The 19,350-nt window shown below is 43.2% G+C and overlaps 1 protein-coding gene across 1 annotated transcript in view; it reads right to left on the reverse strand.

Annotated features, from left to right (window-relative positions):
• The window catches only part of ARMC2 (armadillo repeat containing 2), a 143,512-nt gene that overhangs the window by 24,156 nt on the left and 100,006 nt on the right, over positions 1-19,350 (reverse strand). The window contains exons 11-12 of the mRNA XM_006839993.1: positions 17,464-17,563; positions 406-724 (exon numbers count right to left, since the gene is read on the reverse strand). Coding sequence (XP_006840056.1) covers positions 406-724; positions 17,464-17,563 — 419 coding nt within the window. The remainder of the gene's footprint in view (positions 1-405; positions 725-17,463; positions 17,564-19,350) is intronic.

A 19,350-nucleotide genomic window follows, 5' to 3' on the forward strand; every position in this document is an offset into this window, starting at 1 on the left:
TCTTTCTCCCGAGGAGCAGCTGGTAGTTTCGAACTGCTGACCTTGCGGTTTGCAGCCCGATTCGTAATCACTACGCTACCAGAGCTCCTTCATTGCACTACTAGGGCGCCTTAAAACCCAAAACCAAACCCACTGTCGCTGAGTTTCCTATGACTCATGGTTACAATATAGGGCAGACAGTTCATCTTTATGGGAGCAAACAGTCTTCTCTTTCTCCCAGGGGGCTGTTCAAACCACCAACCTTAGGGTTAGCAACCAAGCCCTTAACCACTGCACCCACCACCAGGGTTTCTTAAACACATCATGAAAGTGACAGACTGGTAATCAGAACATGTCGATGGCCCCCGCACCCCAGCACCGACTGTGGTACTGCCATGCGACCTCCGGCTAGTCCACGGCTCTTACCGAGCGTTGTGAGGAGCAGGCCCACCACTTGTGGTTCTGCAACCAGCACAGGACCGATGCGCGGATGGATGGCCATGTTGGCAAGCACACGGGTCAGCTTGATGAGAATGTCCTCTACGCCTGAAGGCTGTCTCTGTGGCTTGGCCTGCACCTCTCCACCGTCCGCCCACTTCGTTGAATTCACATCAAGTTCATAGAACGCTTGGAATAGCGACAACAGAGTTTGGATGCTCCCCTTCTGCTTGAAGAACTGTTCACGAGCTTGGTTATTTTTCGCTGTCAGGTTGCCAAGAATAAAGACAATACGAATGACTAAGTCCTGTGATAAATTAAAGACAGAGGTATAAGTGCAAACGGGCTGGAATAAGTTGTTGGAAAGAGGACACTGTTTCAGTTGCTTGGCAATTTAATTAATAGTCCAATGGAACACGTCTGGCTTCCTTTAACTAGGCCTGAATTTGATTCCCAAGGCTGGTGCAAATTGACAGGGGAGATTAAAAATCCTTGATGGCAACAAACTGATTGATGTGATTAGCAAGGTCTACTGACTTCAGACAATTCTGGCTGACCTTTTTTTTTTTTTTTTTTTCTTTCTCTCTCTTTTTCTTTCAGAAAACAATTAGTTTAGTGGGATAACATTAATAATGTGTTACATAAGTCTGTACTATGATTTTAATAGCAATCAATTTTTAAGCATTCAAATTCTTTCCTAAAAGTCCAGCTGTTGCACTGTGTTTCTTAAAATCAGGCGTTTCGTGCATACTGGCTAATACTGGATGACACTGGGGTTTCCTGGCCTCTGTATTATTCTCATGTTGGGCTGCATGGAGAATTCTTTGCTGGGGTTTTGGTGGGGGGGCGTGTGGAGGCTGTCCTCTACACTGTGTGTTTAGCAGCAGGCTCTTCTCACCAGATGCCAATTGTGTCAGACGAGTCAATTCTGACCCACAGCAACCCTATAAGGCAGAAAAGAATTGCTCCCTACGGTTTCTGAGGCTGCAAATCTTTATAGCAGCAGACTGCCTCAGCTTTCTCCCAAAGAGCAACTGGTGGATTTGAACTGGTAACCTTGTGGTTAGCAGTCCAACACTGAACCCACTACACCACCAGACATTGCTGAATGTCCTCTGAAGGGCAAAACTGCCCCAATTGCAAACCACTGTTGCATACGCACCCCACTGTATAGCAGCCCCAGCCTTACCTGACTGGGGTAGTGGCTACATGGGCGACAACTTTGTATTTTTTTGTTACATTGTATATATATGTTTTATGTTAAATTGTATATAAATGTTTTGTGTACTTCTCTATTGTTGTTAAGTGCTGTTGAGTCGGTTCCAACCCATAGCAACCTTGTATAGGACTTCTGAGTAGCTGCTGGTAAGCTTGAACCACCAACTTGGTGTTCCAACCTACTTTGAATTTCAGTGAATTAACCCACAACGCCACATTAGGACTGCACTTCTCTATTGTTGTTGTTGTTAAGTGCCATCGAGTCGGTTCCGACTCATAGCGACTCTGTATAGGATTTCCAAGGAATAGCTGGTGAGCTTGAACCGCCAACCTTGTGGTTCAAACTGACTTTGCAGTCCAGTGTATTAACCCGCAGAGCCACGCCAGGACTCCAGCACTTCTCAATAGACAGGCTATATTTAATAATACTTAAAAAAAAAAACAAAAAAAACCTTAAATTGAGAACATTTAAAAATTAAACTAGATACAGAAATTATGTTCTCAAATTCACGACAGGCATATGGGTAAGGAGGCCACGTGGGAGGGCTACAACTGGCTTGGGTGTATAATAGGTACATCTTCATTTCTTGAGAGAGAATAATCATTCACGAACTCTCCACCAGATCAGTACTGATTGTGCCAGACACTGTGCTATTTCACAGATAGGAAGCTTCTCCCCAACACCCCCCCTCACTCTTGGCAGCTGCTCTTGGCTGTCGGGTACCTGAGAAGACAGTAGCCACCAAGAAGACAAAAGTTATTGGAATTGATCAACTCTAAGTTCTAACTCCTGGTGTGGCATTGTAGGATAAGCACTGGACTGCTAACCACAAGGTCAATGGCTCAAACCATCAGCTGCTCTCCAAAAGCCTGACAGAAGGTCATTATGAGTCAGAACCAACTCGATGGTACTTAACATCAAGATTCCAACTCATGAAAAGTACTTGCTAGGGTGCACACAGACTGAAGATGTCCAGGCAGGACGAAGTGAAACTGGCCATCCTTACTAACCACTCACTGCCCACTCAGCCTTGAAGAAATCTGAATTATAGACTATGCTGTAGGCCCAACCTGGTGTCCATCACTACACTGAAAATAATATTGAATTGGACACAGAGAGCAAACTGGCTACCATTGGTCCAAGTGGATTCAGACACAACTAGAAGCATGCTTAACAAACCAGTAAAAAGAAATCATGCCACTGTTTTTAATAAAACCGGTCAGAACTTGCTTGGGAAAGAAAAGAAAAGACTGCTCAGGTGACATATGACTTTGGGATTTGAACTCCAGATTACCCAGATTCCTGAAATCCTTCCATGTCCCTGCCCTGCCTCCCAGCGAGGGTGTTGTTTAACTTATCTCTACTTTGGGCTGGCCCTCTTTCCAAAACAGTTAAAGACTTATCTCCTGAAGGTCTCTTTTAAAATGAAATCTGTCATCAGGGAGAGATTACCATAAACCTGGTTTTGTTCATCAGATTAGTGGATATTAGTAGCCTTAAGGAAAGGGAATAAAGGACACATTTTAATCACCAGAGGGGTTCTGGAAGCTTGGGAGCAATAGGGGCTGCTCCAGGAGCCAGGTCCAGTGGTATCCCAAGGGGAGGTGAGACAGCACAGGGTACAGGGGGTGGCAAAGACTCAGGAAGGATTGAGGAAAAATGACAACTTTTGAATGTGCCTAGGGAGGACACTCAGACTCTTGGTGTGGCACTATAGGATCAGCACTGGACTGCAAACCACAAGGTTGGCAGTTCAAACTCACCAACTGCTCCTAGGAAATCCTACACACAGTTGCTATGAGTCAGAACCAACCCACGGTACCTAACATCAACAGGGAGGGCTCACAGCCACCACCACTCAGTCATTAAGAAGCTCAGGTGGGACAGCAGCTAAGAGCTCAGCAGTTAACTGAAAGGTCAGTTCAAACCCACCAGCAGCTCCACTGGAGACAGGTGTAGCAGTCTGCTTCTGTAAAAGTATAGAGTCTTGGGAACCCTATGGGGTCATTGTACAGCTGTACTGCAGGGTCACTATGAGTCAGAATCAACTCAATAGCAATAGATTTTCGGCTGGCACAATGGTTAAGTGCTTGGTTGCTCCCCCAAAAAAAGCTCCGTAGTTTGAACCCACTAGTGGCTCTGTGGGAGAAAAGGCCTGGCGATCTACCTGCTTGACTGCTGTTGAAGTTGTTGTTGTTGTTGTTGTCAAGTGCTGTCAAGTTGGTTCTGACTCATAGCAACTCAGTTTTGTTCTGACTCAGAGTAACCCATAGGGTTTCTGAGGAGCGGCTGGTGAGTTTGAATCATCAACTTTGTGGCTCAAACCAACCTTGGGGTCCAGTGCTTTACCCCACAGCAGAAGTTGTTGTAGTTGTTAAGTGCCTTCAAGTCAGTTCCAACTCATAGAGACCCAGTATAGATGAATTTGAGCTGCTGACCTTGTGGTTTAAACTGACCTTGCAGTCCTGTGCTTATCCTACAGTGCTACATCTCTCAAGTCAGTTCTGCTGACACTGCGCAGAAGATAACACTGCCCACCCTGCACCATCCTCATAACCTCTGCTGTTCGAGCCCACTGTTGCACAATCCCTGGGCCAATCCCACTCATTGAGGGTCTTCCTTTTTTTTTTTTTTTTTTACTGACCCTCTACTTTACCAAAAAGGAGCTGTAGTAGCGTAGTGATTACAAATCGGGCTGCTAACCTCAAGGTCTACAGTTCGAAACTACCAGCCATTCCGCGGGAGAAAGATGAGGCTTTCTGCTTCCGTAAAGATTTACAGCCTTGGAAATCCTGTACAGGGTCACTATGAGTTGGAACCGACTCCACGGCACATAACAACAACAACAAACTTTACCAAGCATGATTTCTTTCTTCAAGTACTGGTCCCTCCTAATAACATGATAAAGTATGTGAGATGAAGTCTTGCCATCATTGTGTCTAAGGAGCACTCTGGTTGTAATTCCTCCAAGACAGATTTGTTTATTCTTCTGGCAGTTCATGAAATAGTCAATAGTCTTTGCCTACAATTCAAACGTCTCAATTCTTCTGTGGTCTTCCTTTGTCACTGGTCAGTTCTCATGTGCATACGAGGCAACTGGAAATATCTAGGCTTGGGTCAGGTGCAATTTGATCTTCAAAGTGACATCTTTGCTTTTTAACACTTGAAAGAGGTTCGTTCCTAGTAGATTTGTCCAATACAATATGGTCTTTGATTTTCTTGACTGCTGCTTCCATGGTAAATCCAAGTAAAATGAAATCTTTGACAATATCTACTTTTTTCTCTGTTTATCATGATATTGCTTAAGGTCAAATGTTTGAAGATTTTTGCTTTCTTTCTGTTCAGGTGTAGACTGCAGTCATCCATCTTCATGAGTAAGTCCTTCCAGTTTTCTTCACCTTCAAGGTGGCTATGTCATCTGTTAATGAGTCTTCCTCCAGTCTTGATGCCATGTTCTTCTTACGGTCCATTTTATAGCCTTCGTTTAGTCCAGCTTCTCAGGCGATGTCCTCAGTATACCGAATGAATCAATGAGGTGAAAGGATACAGCCAACACACACCTTTCCTGGTTTGAAACAACGCAGCATCCCCTAAAGATGGCTTTTGTTGTCGAGTGCCTTCAAGTCAATTCAGACTCACAGAGACCCTGTCTAGGGTTTCTGAGGAAACCCTATGGGGGCAGCTCTGCTTTGTCACATAGGGTTGGTAGCTATGAATTGGAATAAATTCCATGGCACACAAGCAACACCAGTATCAACTTGTTCCTGTTCCCTTTTGAGGGGGGAAAAGGTGTTCCCTGGAAAGGCTGCTGCTTGTACAGCTGGGAATCTTTTGGCAATGTTAAGATAGGACAGAGCCTAACACTGTGGCAAGAACTGGAGCTGGTCCCAGGAAAGTCCACAGTCAGAAACATCTGAACTCACAGGATTCAAGCAATCCTAGAAGCTGTTGCATCAGCAGAGTCTGACCCCAGCTCCAACCTAGGACCCAAAGAGGTACACATACACACAAACAAGTATGAGATATGGTGCCTGCTCCTTAGAGAAGTCCTGGTGTGGCACTGTGGGTTAATGTGCCAGACTGCAAAGCCATTTGAACTACAAGGTCAGTGGTTCAAGCTCACCAGTCGTTCCTTGAAAAGTCTATACAGGATCGTTATGGGTTGGAACCGACTCAACAGCACTTAACAGCAACCTAAGAGTTTTTCATCTATTTGAGAAGACAAGGCTAACGTGGGAAGATAGGACTCTACATGCCAAGCAGGAAGCTGCACACTGAAGGGGGTTAGGGATTCTAACAGTGGAGCCAGATTTTCTGGGTTCATGCACATGACTACACTAGCTCCTCTGGGCCTCAACTCCCTCATCTGAAACATGGGGAAAATCCTTCATTATAGTAAATAAGACAAAATGGGAGGTACATAAATCACATTGCCTCATGATCTAGGCATTGTTCGACTTTTTGTTTATTATCAATAAAATGTTAGTGAACAGAATGAAACTGTGTCATACAGACTCAATGGTCTTAGAGAGTTTAGATAACAGGATGCTCTGGGAATGATATAGGGCTCAGCAAAGTTATCACGAATGGCCTTGAATTCAACCTTGAAACAGCATGACATGATGCTATACAGAGGGTAAGATGGTGGTGGGATGGCAGGGGTAAAGAGAAGGAAGGGTGTTGGGAAAGAGAACTCAGGACAATTCACTTTCTGGGACCTGATGTCACCTTGTTTGTCTTTCAACAGACTGTTGTAAAGAAGCTGTGCTGGTGATGGTGGTGATGGTGATGGTGATGGTGATGGTGGTGATGGTGATGGTGATGGTGGTGATGGTGATGGTGATTGTGGTGATGGTGATGGTGATGGTGATGGTGGTGGTGGTGTGATGGTGATGGTGATGGTGGTGGTGGTGATGGTGGTGGTGGTGATAGTAGTGATGATGGTGGTGGTGGTGGTAGTGTGCCATTGTCAGTTCCAACTCATAGTGATCCTGTATACGGTTTCTGAGGCTGTAAATCTTTATGGGAACAGAAAGCCTCATCTTTTCCCTGAAGAGCAACTGGTGGATTTGAACTGCTGACCTTGTGATTAGCAGTCCAGCCAATACGCTACTCTGTTATCAAGGCTCCTTAAAGAAGCTACAGGCCTTAAATATAAAGCAAGCACACATAATTTGATTGTAATAACTGAATCACACTTCATGTAAAACCAATGGCTACTTCAAATGATCCCTGATGGCAAAGGCCTTTGCAGGGGCTCTAGAAGGAAACTAAATCAGTAGCATCCCCTACACCCTGGCCAGAAACCAATGACAAAGCAGCATGCTTTCCAACTATGACAAAGAATTAAGATCCTCCAAGGACTCCCTAACGGAGGATCTTAATTCTTGGAGTCCTCGTGTGGTGCTGTGGGTTAATGGGCTAACCTGCAAAGTCGACAGTTCAAGCTCACCAGCTGCTCCTCAGAAACTCTTTACAGGGTCGCTATGGGTCAGAACCGACTGGACAGCACTTAACAACAACAACGACTCCATGGGTGGCACAAAGAGTTAAGCATTTGATTGTTAGCTAAGAGGTTGGTGGTTCAAACCAAGAGGCTCCTCAGAAGACAAGCGTAGCAATCAGCTTATAAAAGATCACAGCAACTGGACTCTGATGTACACAGGGTCACCGAGAGTGGTAAACGACTACATAGCAAGTATTATCAACAAGGTCCTCTGAGGGAAAGACCATCTCATATTTTCTAAGCTGAGAACTCTGGGCTTTTCATGTAAGCTTCAATACATGATTTCCCATTAAAGAGAATATGTATGGAGTTTGACATCTGAAAACTTTAATAATTAATAGTAATAATAGTAGTAGCAGCAGAAACTAACACATGGTGCTTGCAATGTGCCAAATGCTGTCCCAACCATCTTGTTGTTGTTAGCTATCACCAACTCATGGTGACCCCATCATGCACAAATGTGATCCATTAGGTTTTTGTTGGCTGACTTTTCTTCCTAGTCTGGACAGTCCACTGAAACTGCTTCAGCAATATGACAACACACACCGTCACTGGCAGATGGGTGGTGGTTGTGCATAAAGCGTTGTCATTGTGTGCCTTTCAGTTGGTTCCTACTCATAGTGAAACTGTACATCTTTCTCCTGTGGAGCTGCTGGTAGCTCCCAACTGCTGACGCTGTGGTAACACATGACCCACTGTGCCACCAGGGCTCCTAGGAATGACGTGTATTGGCTGGAAATGGAAACACAAAGTCTCCCTCATGGGTTCCTCTTTAGTCTACATCAATAGGCTTCTCTAGCCCTGTATCACCCCCATGCATCCTGCTGGCTTGCCTGCAGTATGCAGACCAGTTACCCAGCAGTGGATAAAAAGCAGGCTTCCTTCACAGATCTTCATTCCTCAGAACTCAAACAAGCTAGGTAGTTGAACTGGGAAAGACTAGGTGCTGCTTTTTTTTCCCTCAAAAACTTTCTCAGGCCTCTTTCACTTTGAACAGTCTTTGTGCTGCATAGATTTGACTAAGACAGAAGTAGAGAAGAGACCCAGGCCTTGGGGCAGGAAGAGTTAATGCTGCCACAGTACCATCCCCTGCCTTCAGACAGAAAAAGGAGGGGGTGGTTCTTGGCAGCAGGGATGCCAACTGAAGGATGGCATGTGCCACCAACAAATGGGGATGGCAGATGGCAGCGTCAACCTTCCAGCAATGGCCACACGCACTGGTTTTGTTCCCTTCCGCAGGGGAGGATCAGGCACCTTCTTTTTGTTTTTTCTCTTCACCTATCTATCTCTGCCGCTCTTGGGAGCATTTCACAGGAGGTTGGCAGAGGTAGTGTTTCCTTATTCCCATGCCGGTGCTTATCTTGACTCATCAGGCATGGTGGAAGAGGACACTGAGCATGGGGGCTTTGCAGGGCCCCTGAGCTCATCCCGGTGGCCTCTGACCCTAGTCCTGCACACCACAGCTCCCCCCCATGGAGCAGAGGCAATATTGCAGAGAGGCGATTTCTTGTCTCACAGCCCAGTCCATCTCAAGCCCACAAATACCACTTAATTAAGCATCCAATAAAGGTTTATGAAAATTAGATAAAAGACCAAGTCATCGATTTGTGGATGAAAACTACTTCATCACTCTGTGATTCTCCTTTGAGGTACAAATCGTCTCTTTTATTCTTAGACACTATGTGGGAACCATCTACAAACCAACACACAGCCTTTGTGCAATTTTATTAAACATAAAAGTCATATATTCATACCACAACCGTGTGGTTTTGAAACAGCAAAATGAAGATGAATCGAAGTGAGGTAATCTTTTTTTTTTTTTTCTTTCTTAAGAAGGCAGTCTAGTAAAACCAGTTCATTTTGACTTTCTACTTTTGCTTGGAACAGAGTCAGCCTAGCAACAGCTACGGCCAACCAGAGCTTAGACAAAGAGGTACACTGGCTGAAGAAGCCTGACTTCAACTGTGTGTTCCAATTAGAGTCGGGAAAATCTTTTCTTTCGGGTAGCGTGTCATGTTCCTACTGAGCAGGGATGTTGGTCAATCTGATTGGGCACCACAGCCTTTAAGTAAAACTGCTTTTACTGAAACAAACCAAGAAGCAGGACAGTGCTGTACAGGAAGGTCCACGCCAAGTTCCAACAACAGCAGCTGCAGCTGTTGATGTTACTTTCCATGTGAGAGATGTTGGCCTAAAGCCAGTGGAGGAGAGTGCACTCTACTTAGAGGAGGAAACGGAGGCTTCAGGAGACTAGTCCCGAGTCAAGCACCGGGGAAAGGAACAGCCAGAATTTGAACAACCACTGGAGAGTTTGGGAATGTTCTAACCCCACAGTCCCAATGACCTTCCTTTTGCCCATTACCCAGACTCAGTCCCAGTGGCATTATTGATTCCTCTTGATCTGATTGTCCTCACCAATCAGTTACCAAGTTCCCTCACCTGTCACCTCAAAATCCTCCCAAGCCTCCACTTCCCATACCAACCCTAGCTAACCTGTCTGTAGACCATTCACCAAAAAAGTAAAAGAACAAGTCAGTTTGGACTCATGGCGAACCCATGTGTGTCAGAGTAGAACTGGGCTCCTTGGGGCTTTTAATGACTGATTTTTCTAAAGCAGATTTATCAGTAGAGCTAAAAAAGCTTTGTAACCTTGTCTGGGCAGGACAGAGGCCAGGCTAAGGGGCCAAGGGCCTAAGAGAGGCCTGCCTGCAGACACAACAGAGACAAGGCTGTCCTAACCAAACAACTGCATCCTGAGCAATTCTTATTCTGAATTGTAATCTGTTAATTTCCCTAATTAATACCATGTTTGAGCGTACTGTCTGAGGTCTGTGACCATTACAATGATTATCGAACCCTGCTGATAGAAGTCAGCCTCATTGGAACCCGCCAAGGGTGGATGCTGATTCGATTCTCCTCCTCCCTATTGTGAAATTAGGGGAGGTTTGATGCTGCTGTGCCTCTGTTACTGTTTTATAGGCCTTTCTTCTGATGCTCCACTGGGTGGACTTGAACCTCTAACTTTTCTGGTTGCTGTGGAACACATTAGCCATTTGCACCACTCGGAGACTCCGGACCTAGATCCCTTTGTGATCACCATTAACACCAGTCTATGAAGCACAGCTCTTGTACTGTTCCCTTGCTCAAAAACATCGAATGACTACCACTGCCTAGTAAATACATTTTAGAGCTAGCACCTAATGCACCATCTGGCTCCAAGTGGCCACTTCTGCATTACCTCACATTACTTCCTATCCACAGCCAGCCAAAGGGAGCACACTCCTTTCTGTCTCCCACACCCTTTCTGTTGTTGTTAAATGTCACTGAGTCTGTTTCAGTCCATAGCGACCCTGTACAGGGTTTCCAAGGAGAAGCTGGTGAGCTTGAATCGCCAACTCTGCAGTTCAAGTCGACTTTGCAGTCCAGCGCATTAACCCATAGCATTACACCAGGAGTCCTATACCCTTTCTACACTACCTCGAAATCAATAAGGTGCATAAGGTTGGCTAAGAGGCAGGAAGGAGATCAAGCTGTCACAGAAAGGATAAACTATGTTCAGCAGACTCCACTTACTTAGGAGAGAGCTACTTCGCTGTAGAATAAACACTGAACTGCTGACCTCAATCAAAGTCAGCAGTTCAAACCCACCAGCTGCTCCTCAAAAATCCTATACATGGTTGCTATGAGTGGAAACTGACTCAACAGCACTTAACAGTCAGAACTTCTACTGAGTAAAGGGAAGCATCTTACAAAGATTTGTAGGAGTGGGTTGAATAAAACTGGAGGGGTTGTAAGTATGCTTCAAACTCTCTGTGAAACAGAAAATTACATTAATCAAGACACCCTGCTTAAATTTGGTCAGACACCTCTAGTGCAATCTGGATCTGAGTCAGGATATGCAATTGTAACATTTACCCAATTTTCCACCCCCAAACCAGCCCAAGCATTAATTGAACTTACAAGGGGCTTTAGGAATAGATAAAGTTTACCAGTCTGGAAATTACTGTATGCTACTAAAAACCAAACCCAAACAAAACCAACTAATGGTGTTGTTTGGCGTCAAGTACCACTGAGTTGGTTCAACTCCTAGCGACCCTGTATAGGAACCCTGTGCAGGAGCTGGTACCAAAAGTGGATCAACCGTTTACAAAAGTACGTAAATTGGAAGAATCAGAGATGATAAAGTCTCAACATCAAGGAGCTAAGAAGAAAATCATTTAAAAACCGGAAGAGATTATACTTAATTCCTCCATCCATCTATCCACTCTAGTCCGCTGAATGTGGTTATCACTTAAAAGGCAGAGGGCAATGCTCGAACTGGGCTCTGTTCTATTTTGAAGGCAGTGGACATAAATCAGGCCTTTGGGTTCCGCGCTGAACAAGTAGAGATGCAGTTTCGCAAGGGCAAAGCAGCAGGCGCTGGAAAGAATGAACAAGTCGAGGGTTTATTGTGCCGCCCGCCCAGGCAGGGGTGCAGACCAAGGCCAAGGCTGGAAAAAGGAGCGAGTGCAGGCAAACGCTCACAGCGCCCCCTGGAAACGTGCCTGCTAGGGGCTGGGAACGGGGCCACTGGTCACGATACTGCCCGAGAGGAAGCTGAGGGCAAGCGGGGAGCCAACTCGCCCCAATCAAGGTGCCAGAGGAAGGGGAGGAGGCGCCTTCCCAACCAATCCTCAGCGACGGAGGGGAAACAGAGGTCAAGTTATCTCTCCGAATGCGAAGCGGCTGTATAACGCGTAGGAGATGAGCAGCTTTAGAAATATGGAAGGGCCCTGCTCTCAGGCCACATGCGCCAGCCTTCCCTGGTCTCATTTGCAACACCAGTATGTGCGCATTCCAAACCAGCCAATGTTCCCTGGGTGTACATGACTGAAGACAACTGCTGGTTAAGTGGCTAAGTGGAATGAGAGAGGCGTGGCTGTAACACCTGACTTAGCAAAGGCATATCTGGTCAGCCCCAGACGGGGTTTTCGAAGGCTCTGACGGTGGTTTTACATCTGGAAGTTCTGTTTTTGCAAACCACAAAATTAATCATATCTAAAAGTGGAGAGGTTTCTAAAAGGCGGGGATTCAGTGGACATAGATGATGGGAATATAGATCAAGGTTGTTCTATTCGAACCTTGACCTTTGCAAAATATTTGTCCGTCTTGCAAAAGTCTTGTTTGAGGCATTTTACCAGATCTCTTGCCCAGGAGATATTTACAGAAGAAATGGGGAAAATCCCTTCATGTTCTTCCAAAAAAACAAACCCAAACTTATTTTGCTGAGATGCTAAATGTAGCAACACTGACGTCAGAGGCACCTCCTCGGGCAGGCTCTGTTTTGCAAAGGCAAGAGCAACCCAGCTCCTTCCATAGTTATTAAGCCCATCTGTTAGCACATTTGGTTTTTACCAACTGCAGTTTCATCATAAAGCATACAATATGTGCCTATTTCTTAAATGAGATTTATCATTTTGGTCAGTGTTTTTTAATAGATACTTTACCTAAGCCCAAAGTTTTGCTTTCAGCTTGTCTCATACTGACTCAAATGCTGTGTTTTTGCCTCAGTTTTTGTGTGTATGGGAACCAGAGTTCTAAGTTACACCTCTCACCTTAGACAAATTAACCCAGCAGACACAAACCAAAGAAGTTTCCCTTGTCCCCCCTGTGTAAGAACTGGACCAGAGCTGGAGGAATGGCTACTTTGTCTCTGAGGCTGTTGAACTAAAAACCCCAGCCATCACACACACAGAGACAGATGTTCATTTCACTGAAGGGCTGTGTGTAAAGAGAAGTTTTGTAAATCAACCATGTTTTAACTGAAATTATCTAGGGATAATTTGAAAGAGCATCATTAATTTCAAAATCATTTACCACTGGTGCTGTAGAGTATGTTCAAACCCACCAGCTGCTCCTTGGAATCCTACAGAGGGTTTCTGTGAGTTGGAACTGACTCGATGGCACTTAATAACAACAGCTACAATTGAGTGGATTCCAACTTAAGGCAACCCCATATGTGTCAGAGGAGAACTGTGCTCCAGAGTTTTCAATGGCTGATCTCTTGGAAACAGATCATTAGGACTTTCTTCCAAGATGCCTCTGCGTGGATTCAAACCACCAACCTTTTGGTTAACAACAGAGCTTGTTACACTTTGCACCACTCAGGGACTCCAATTTATCACCAGTCACCCTCAAATTCATCTGTGACAAGCTTACAAAGTTTAGATGTAAACTTTGTAAGTTTTGCTGTTGAGTTGGTTTCGACTCATAGCCACCCTGTATGGGGTTTCCAAGGAGCAGCTGGTGAGTTTGAACCATCGACCTTGAGGTTCAAACTGACTTTGCAGTCTATGGGTATATCCAACTTTTCAAAACAGGACATCTTCAGGAAGATTTGGTATTTTAAGAAACAATTTTGGCGGTTGTTTCACTGACAAGGAGCCTTGGTGGTGTAGTGATTAAAGCACTTGGCTGCTAACTGGAAGGTCAGTGGTTTGAACATACCAGCCACTCCATGGGAGAGAGATTTAGAAACCCTTTGGGGCAGTTCTATTCTGTACTATAGGGTCATTATAAGTCGGAATTGACGTGACGGAGTGGGTTTGGGTTTCATTTCACTAACAACTCAATGACTTATGGCTTGTCCATATAACTGAGTGAGGTTACATGGGTCCTTCACAGCATGCAGAACTGGGGGTCCCAAAGGAGGGGCATACTTTGCCAGGGTCTGAAACTCATCAGTGTCCTGGCTGCCTTATCAAACTGCTTGTGTTGTTACAAGTCTGGAAGAGTCTAACGTACCTTCCCATTATTTCAGCTCAGAAAGTACCCTTCTGCTGCAAAAGGCATGTGGGTATCACCACTTAACCTGGAAACACCTTCACGAACGCCTGGCCTTCTTAAAAACTGGGCATGTGGTGGTGCTGTGGGACAAAGCACTGGACTGCAAGATCAGTTTGAACCACAAGGTCAGCGGTTCAAACTCACCAGCCACTCCTTGGGAAACCTATACAGGGTTATTGTTGTTGGTGGTGGTTATGTGCCATGAGAGTCAAAGCTGACTTGATGACACTTAACAACAACTCCAGCAGGAAGGTTTGCTTTCAGCTCCGTGCCTGTGGAGAAAGGCTGACCCTGTGTAGCTGATTTCATTTATCACTCTTAAGTCTCTTGTGATTTTGTAGAAAACCCTCTGCTGTCAATATTGGAGAAAAATTGTTTTAAGGGGCCACCTTAATAATCTATACCATAGGTTTCTAAACCTGGCTTCTCATTTCAATTGCCTGAGAACCCCATCCCAGAACTGAATTACAATCTCCCTGGTAGGGCCTGGGAATCTGTATGTGTTAAAGCTCCCAGGTGGTTCTGTGGTACGTCAGTTTTGAGAGGCACCGATTTAAATTCAAGAAAGAAACTGAACTATCATTCCTTTTATACCCACCACCAGCTTTTACAAAATTGCTTTCTAAAAATAAATTCATATTCCTTGTAAATAATTTTAACAATACAGATGCAAAGAAATAAAAGCAAAAGCCTCCCCTTACCTTCACTATTAAACTCACCAGCTGCTCCTAGGAAACCCTATACAGGCTCGCTATGGGTAGGAATCAACTCGACAGCACTTTAGAAGAACAAGATAAAGTACAATAACAAAAGGCCCATCCTTATTTGCTAGAACCAGGCTTTTCCTTGAGAAAAAAATGACTATGAAGAATATCAAAGTAACAACAGGAAAAGTTTTTACCTTTAGTATATTCTTATATCTCTACTGCTTTGGTTTGTTTTTGTTTTTGTCATTTGTGGGAACATTCCCTAATGGGAAACACCAGTGGATGGGAGATGTTGTTAGATGCCATTGAGTTGGTTCCAACTCTTAGTGACCTTCTGCACAACAACCCTACGAATAAGGAAACACGGCCCGGACACTGTCCATCCATCTCGTTGGGGGCCTTCCTCTTTTACCTGAGTCAGCACTTGTCCAAAATATGAGAGACCAAGCCTCCCCATCCTGGCTTCTAAGGAACATTCTGGTTGTACTTCTTCCAACATAGATTTGTTTGTTCTTCTGTCAGCCCATGGTACTTTCAATATTCTTCTCCAACATCATAACTCAAATGCTTCAATTCTTCTACAGTCTTCATTGTCCAACTTTTACATGCATTTGAGGCTAATGAAAATGCCCCTGCTTGAGTTGTTGTTGTTGGTTATGTGCCAAAAAGTTGGTTCCAACTCATAGCGACCCTGCACAGGGTTTCTGAGGCTATAAATCTTTATGGGAGCAGAAAGCCTCATCTTTCTCCCACAGAACAGCTGGTAGGTTCAAACTGCTGACCTTTAGTTTAGCAGCTCAGGTCATAATCCACTACGCTACCAGAGCACCACCTTTAATCCTCAAACTGCTATCTTTGCTCTTGAATACTTAAAGAGGTATGGTGTAGCAGATATGCCTAATGCAATATGTCGTTTGATTTCTTGACTGCTACTTCCATGAGTATTGATAGTGGATCCATACTAAATGAAGTCTTTGACAACTTCAATCTTGTCTCATTTATATGGATGTTATTTATTGATCTAGTGGTGAGGATTTTTGTTTTCTTTACACTGAGGTACAACCCACACTGAAGACTGTGATTTTTGATCTTCATCAGTAAATATTTTAAGTCCTCTTCAGTTTCAGCAAGCAAGGTTGTATTATATGCAAGTCGTAGGTTGTTAATGAGTCAGTCTTCCTTCTATCCTGATGCCTCATTCGTCTTCATATAATCCAGCTTTTCAGTTTATTTGCTCAGCATTATTGTTGTTGTTATGTGCCATGGAGTCAGTTCAAACTCATAAGCGACCCTGCATAGGGTTTCCAAGGCTGTAAATCTTCATGGGAGCAGAAAGTCTCATCTTTCTCCCATGGAACAGCTGGTAGTTTCAAATTGCTGACCGTGAGATTAGCAGCCCAATTCATAACTATTACGCTACCAGTGCTCCGCGTACAGATTATTAATTAAATCACCTTTCCTGATTTTAAATCATTCAGTGTCCCCTTATTGTTTTCAAATGACTGCCTCTTGGTCTACATACAGGTTTCTCATAAGCACAGTTAAGTGTTCATGAATGCCCATTCTAAACAATGTTGTCCATAGCTTGTCATGATCTATACAGTCAAAAGATGCACATGGGGGAGGAAATGTTGTCTCTCCCAACAGCACTCAGTCCTGGTAATGCCTGCTTCAAAGCAGTAGTTCACCCTTGGGGGACTTTAGAAGCTCCCGGCCACACCAGGACCCTGCTGAAGTTCCCCACTGGGTTTGTTAAGATCGTTTCAAGACATGTATGTAGGTAATGTTTCATTTATTACTAACAAGGGTTTTTCTTTCTGTTTTTTTTTTTTTTCCTTTAGTAGATTTTTGTTACTCTATTATTTGACATAAAAAAGCCACAAACACAATTTAATGAAAATATGAGTCTCAGAAAAATCAAATCTATGCAGATTCCAAATTACTAACCTCTCAGTACAAAGATGAGTGATCCTGACTTTTTTATTGTTTAATTACTTGGTGATAGTTAACTATGTTAAGAAGACTACAAAACTTTCAAAATATATTTCTAGAACCCAGGTAACTCACTGCTGTCAAGTGAATTCTGACTCGTGGTAAAGGAATGTATCACAGAGTAGAATTGCCTCATAGAGTTTTCTTTATTTACAGAAGCAGATTGCCAGATCTTTCTTCCAAGGTGCCTCTGGGTAGATTCAAATGACCAGTCTTTCAGGTAGCAGCTGACTGTATTATTTGGGGTGTGGCACTGTGGGCTAATGCACTGAACTGCAAAGTTGTTTCAACCACAAGGCCGGTGGTTAAAGCTCACCAGCTACTCCTTGGAAACTCTATACCGGGTCGCTATGGGTCACAACAGATTCGACTACACTTAACAACAACAACAGCAAGCTTTAGTTTGCATCAGAAGCCCCTGTGGTTCTTGTTAAAATGCAGATGGTCCGACCCCACCTCATTCATCTGACTCAGTAAGCTAGCAGACATGGAGCCTAAAAATCTTGTCTTTTTAACCAGGGGTAGGAGGGTGTCAACCCACTTCCCTAATGTGAGATTCCTTCTACAACATCTGATTTAGGCCATTTCTGTCTCACACTACTCTTTCCCCCAACTTCCACCCGTAGCTCACCTCCTCCCAGGGCAGCCCACTCCATTTCTAAACACCAAATTCAATGGAAGCTTCTAACAGAAAGAAACCAGTACATTCAAAATCTAAAGTTATTCAACATGTGCTTATAGAAACACACCAATACATAGACAGAATGAAGAAATAAACGCATGAAGAAATGACTGACCTGCTTCTTCTGGTGTTTGTTTATCAGATTCAAAAACAAGGCATAACATCTGGAATCGTTGGCCAAGGCAGTACAGCAATCATGGTAAGAAGTAAGTTTGCTGCAGAAATGCCAAATGGGAAAAGACAAATAAGCTTTGTTTTGCTACAAAATACACATAGCGTCACTTCAAAAAACAATCCTTCAGAGGGCATCACAGTTCATGAAAAGGAATCTAGAAAAACTCAACACACCGGTCTGGAGAAGCAGCCTTGCAAGGAACCTTGCTGTCTGCTCTACACTCTGGAGGGAAGGGCAGAAGGAAATAATACTTTTAAAAAGAAATGTCCTTTGAGAACTAGAAACCTGGAGCTGTAAAATACAAACAAGGTGTAAATTTACACTATCCACATGATTCAGAAAATTCAAGTGAAGTAATTTACCTAAAATCTGGTTGGATACCAGTGAATCCCCTGGGACCCTGGCAGAAGCATATGTAAAACTACTTTAATACACTAAGCAAATACTAACCAAAATACTGCAGATAGAATATAGAAATAAGCAAATATAGAATAAGCAAAAGAAACTGTAACTCTTCAAAATAGCTTCAAGATATATAAAGCAAACCCAAACAAAAAAAAATTCACAAGGCCATATTGAAAAATATACATTAAATTGGGAAAGCTCCCGAAATGTTTCTCAGTAATTGAAAGATTAATAGATAGAACATTATCCATATTTTTAAAAAATGATGATACATAAGCTATAAACAAATACTAATGAATTTTAGACAATTGGTATCCCATAGATCATACTCTCTTGTCAAAGTGCAATTGAATTAGATATCAATAAAATGAAGTCTTTTTTTAAAAAAGAATATAATCTTAAACATTTTAAAATATAGCTTAAGGATAAAAAAAAAAGATGAAAATAAAAAATACTTATCCTTATGAATAATAATAAAAACACTACAAATTAATATTCTGGGGATGCAGCAAAAATAGTATTTAGAAAAAAAATTTATAGCCTTAAACAACTGAACAGAGTTTAACTTTTAACAAAAAAATTTACAAGATGAAAAGTATACCCAAATAAAATAGAAGGAAGGAATTAATAAGGATAAGAGTAGAAGGAATAAAATAGGAAACAAACATGCAATATAGTGGATCAATTAATCAGCTAATATTATACAGACAAGCCTTTGGCAAGACCAATGAAGAAAAGAAAAAAGTCACAAGTAATCAAAATTAGGAACGAGAATCAATGTTAACAAAGAGGCAGTGTAACACAGTCGTTAAAGTATGAATATTAGAGCCAGTCTAGTTAGTTCTGAATTGTGCTTTTACCACTTACTGTTTGTGTGGCCTGAGGAAAAGTGCTGAACATTTCTATGCCTCAGTTTCTTCAGATGTAAAATGAAAATGAAAACATTATCAATATTAAATGAATTAGTACTTAACATGTAGTAAGCACTATATGTCCTGGTGTGGCACTGTAGGATACGTGCCACTGGATAGCTAATTGCAAAGTCAGCGGTCCAAACTCAACAACTTACTGCTTGGAAACTATAAAGAGTTGCTATGAGTTGGCATTAACTCAGTTGTACTTAACAACAAGAACAACAGGCACTGTGTGTAAGAAGTCCAGGTGGTAAACAAAAGATTAGGGGTTTGAACCCACCAGTCACTCTGAAGGAGAAAAGACCTGGCCAGTTTCTCTAATGAAGATTGTTGGTGTTATATGCTATCTAGTCAATTCTGACTCACAGCATCCCTACAGGCTGGGTAAAACTAGGATGTAATCTTTATGGAAGCAGATCACCGGGTGTTTTCTCCTGGGTTAGAGTCTGTAATCCTACCACCAGGGTTCCTTCCATAAAGATTACAGTCTAGGAAACCCTGGGGGGGG

The sequence above is a fragment of the Chrysochloris asiatica genome, unplaced genomic scaffold (assembly GCF_000296735.1).
Source record: "Chrysochloris asiatica unplaced genomic scaffold, ChrAsi1.0 scaffold00027, whole genome shotgun sequence".
Lineage (NCBI taxonomy): Eukaryota > Metazoa > Chordata > Mammalia > Afrosoricida > Chrysochloridae > Chrysochloris > Chrysochloris asiatica.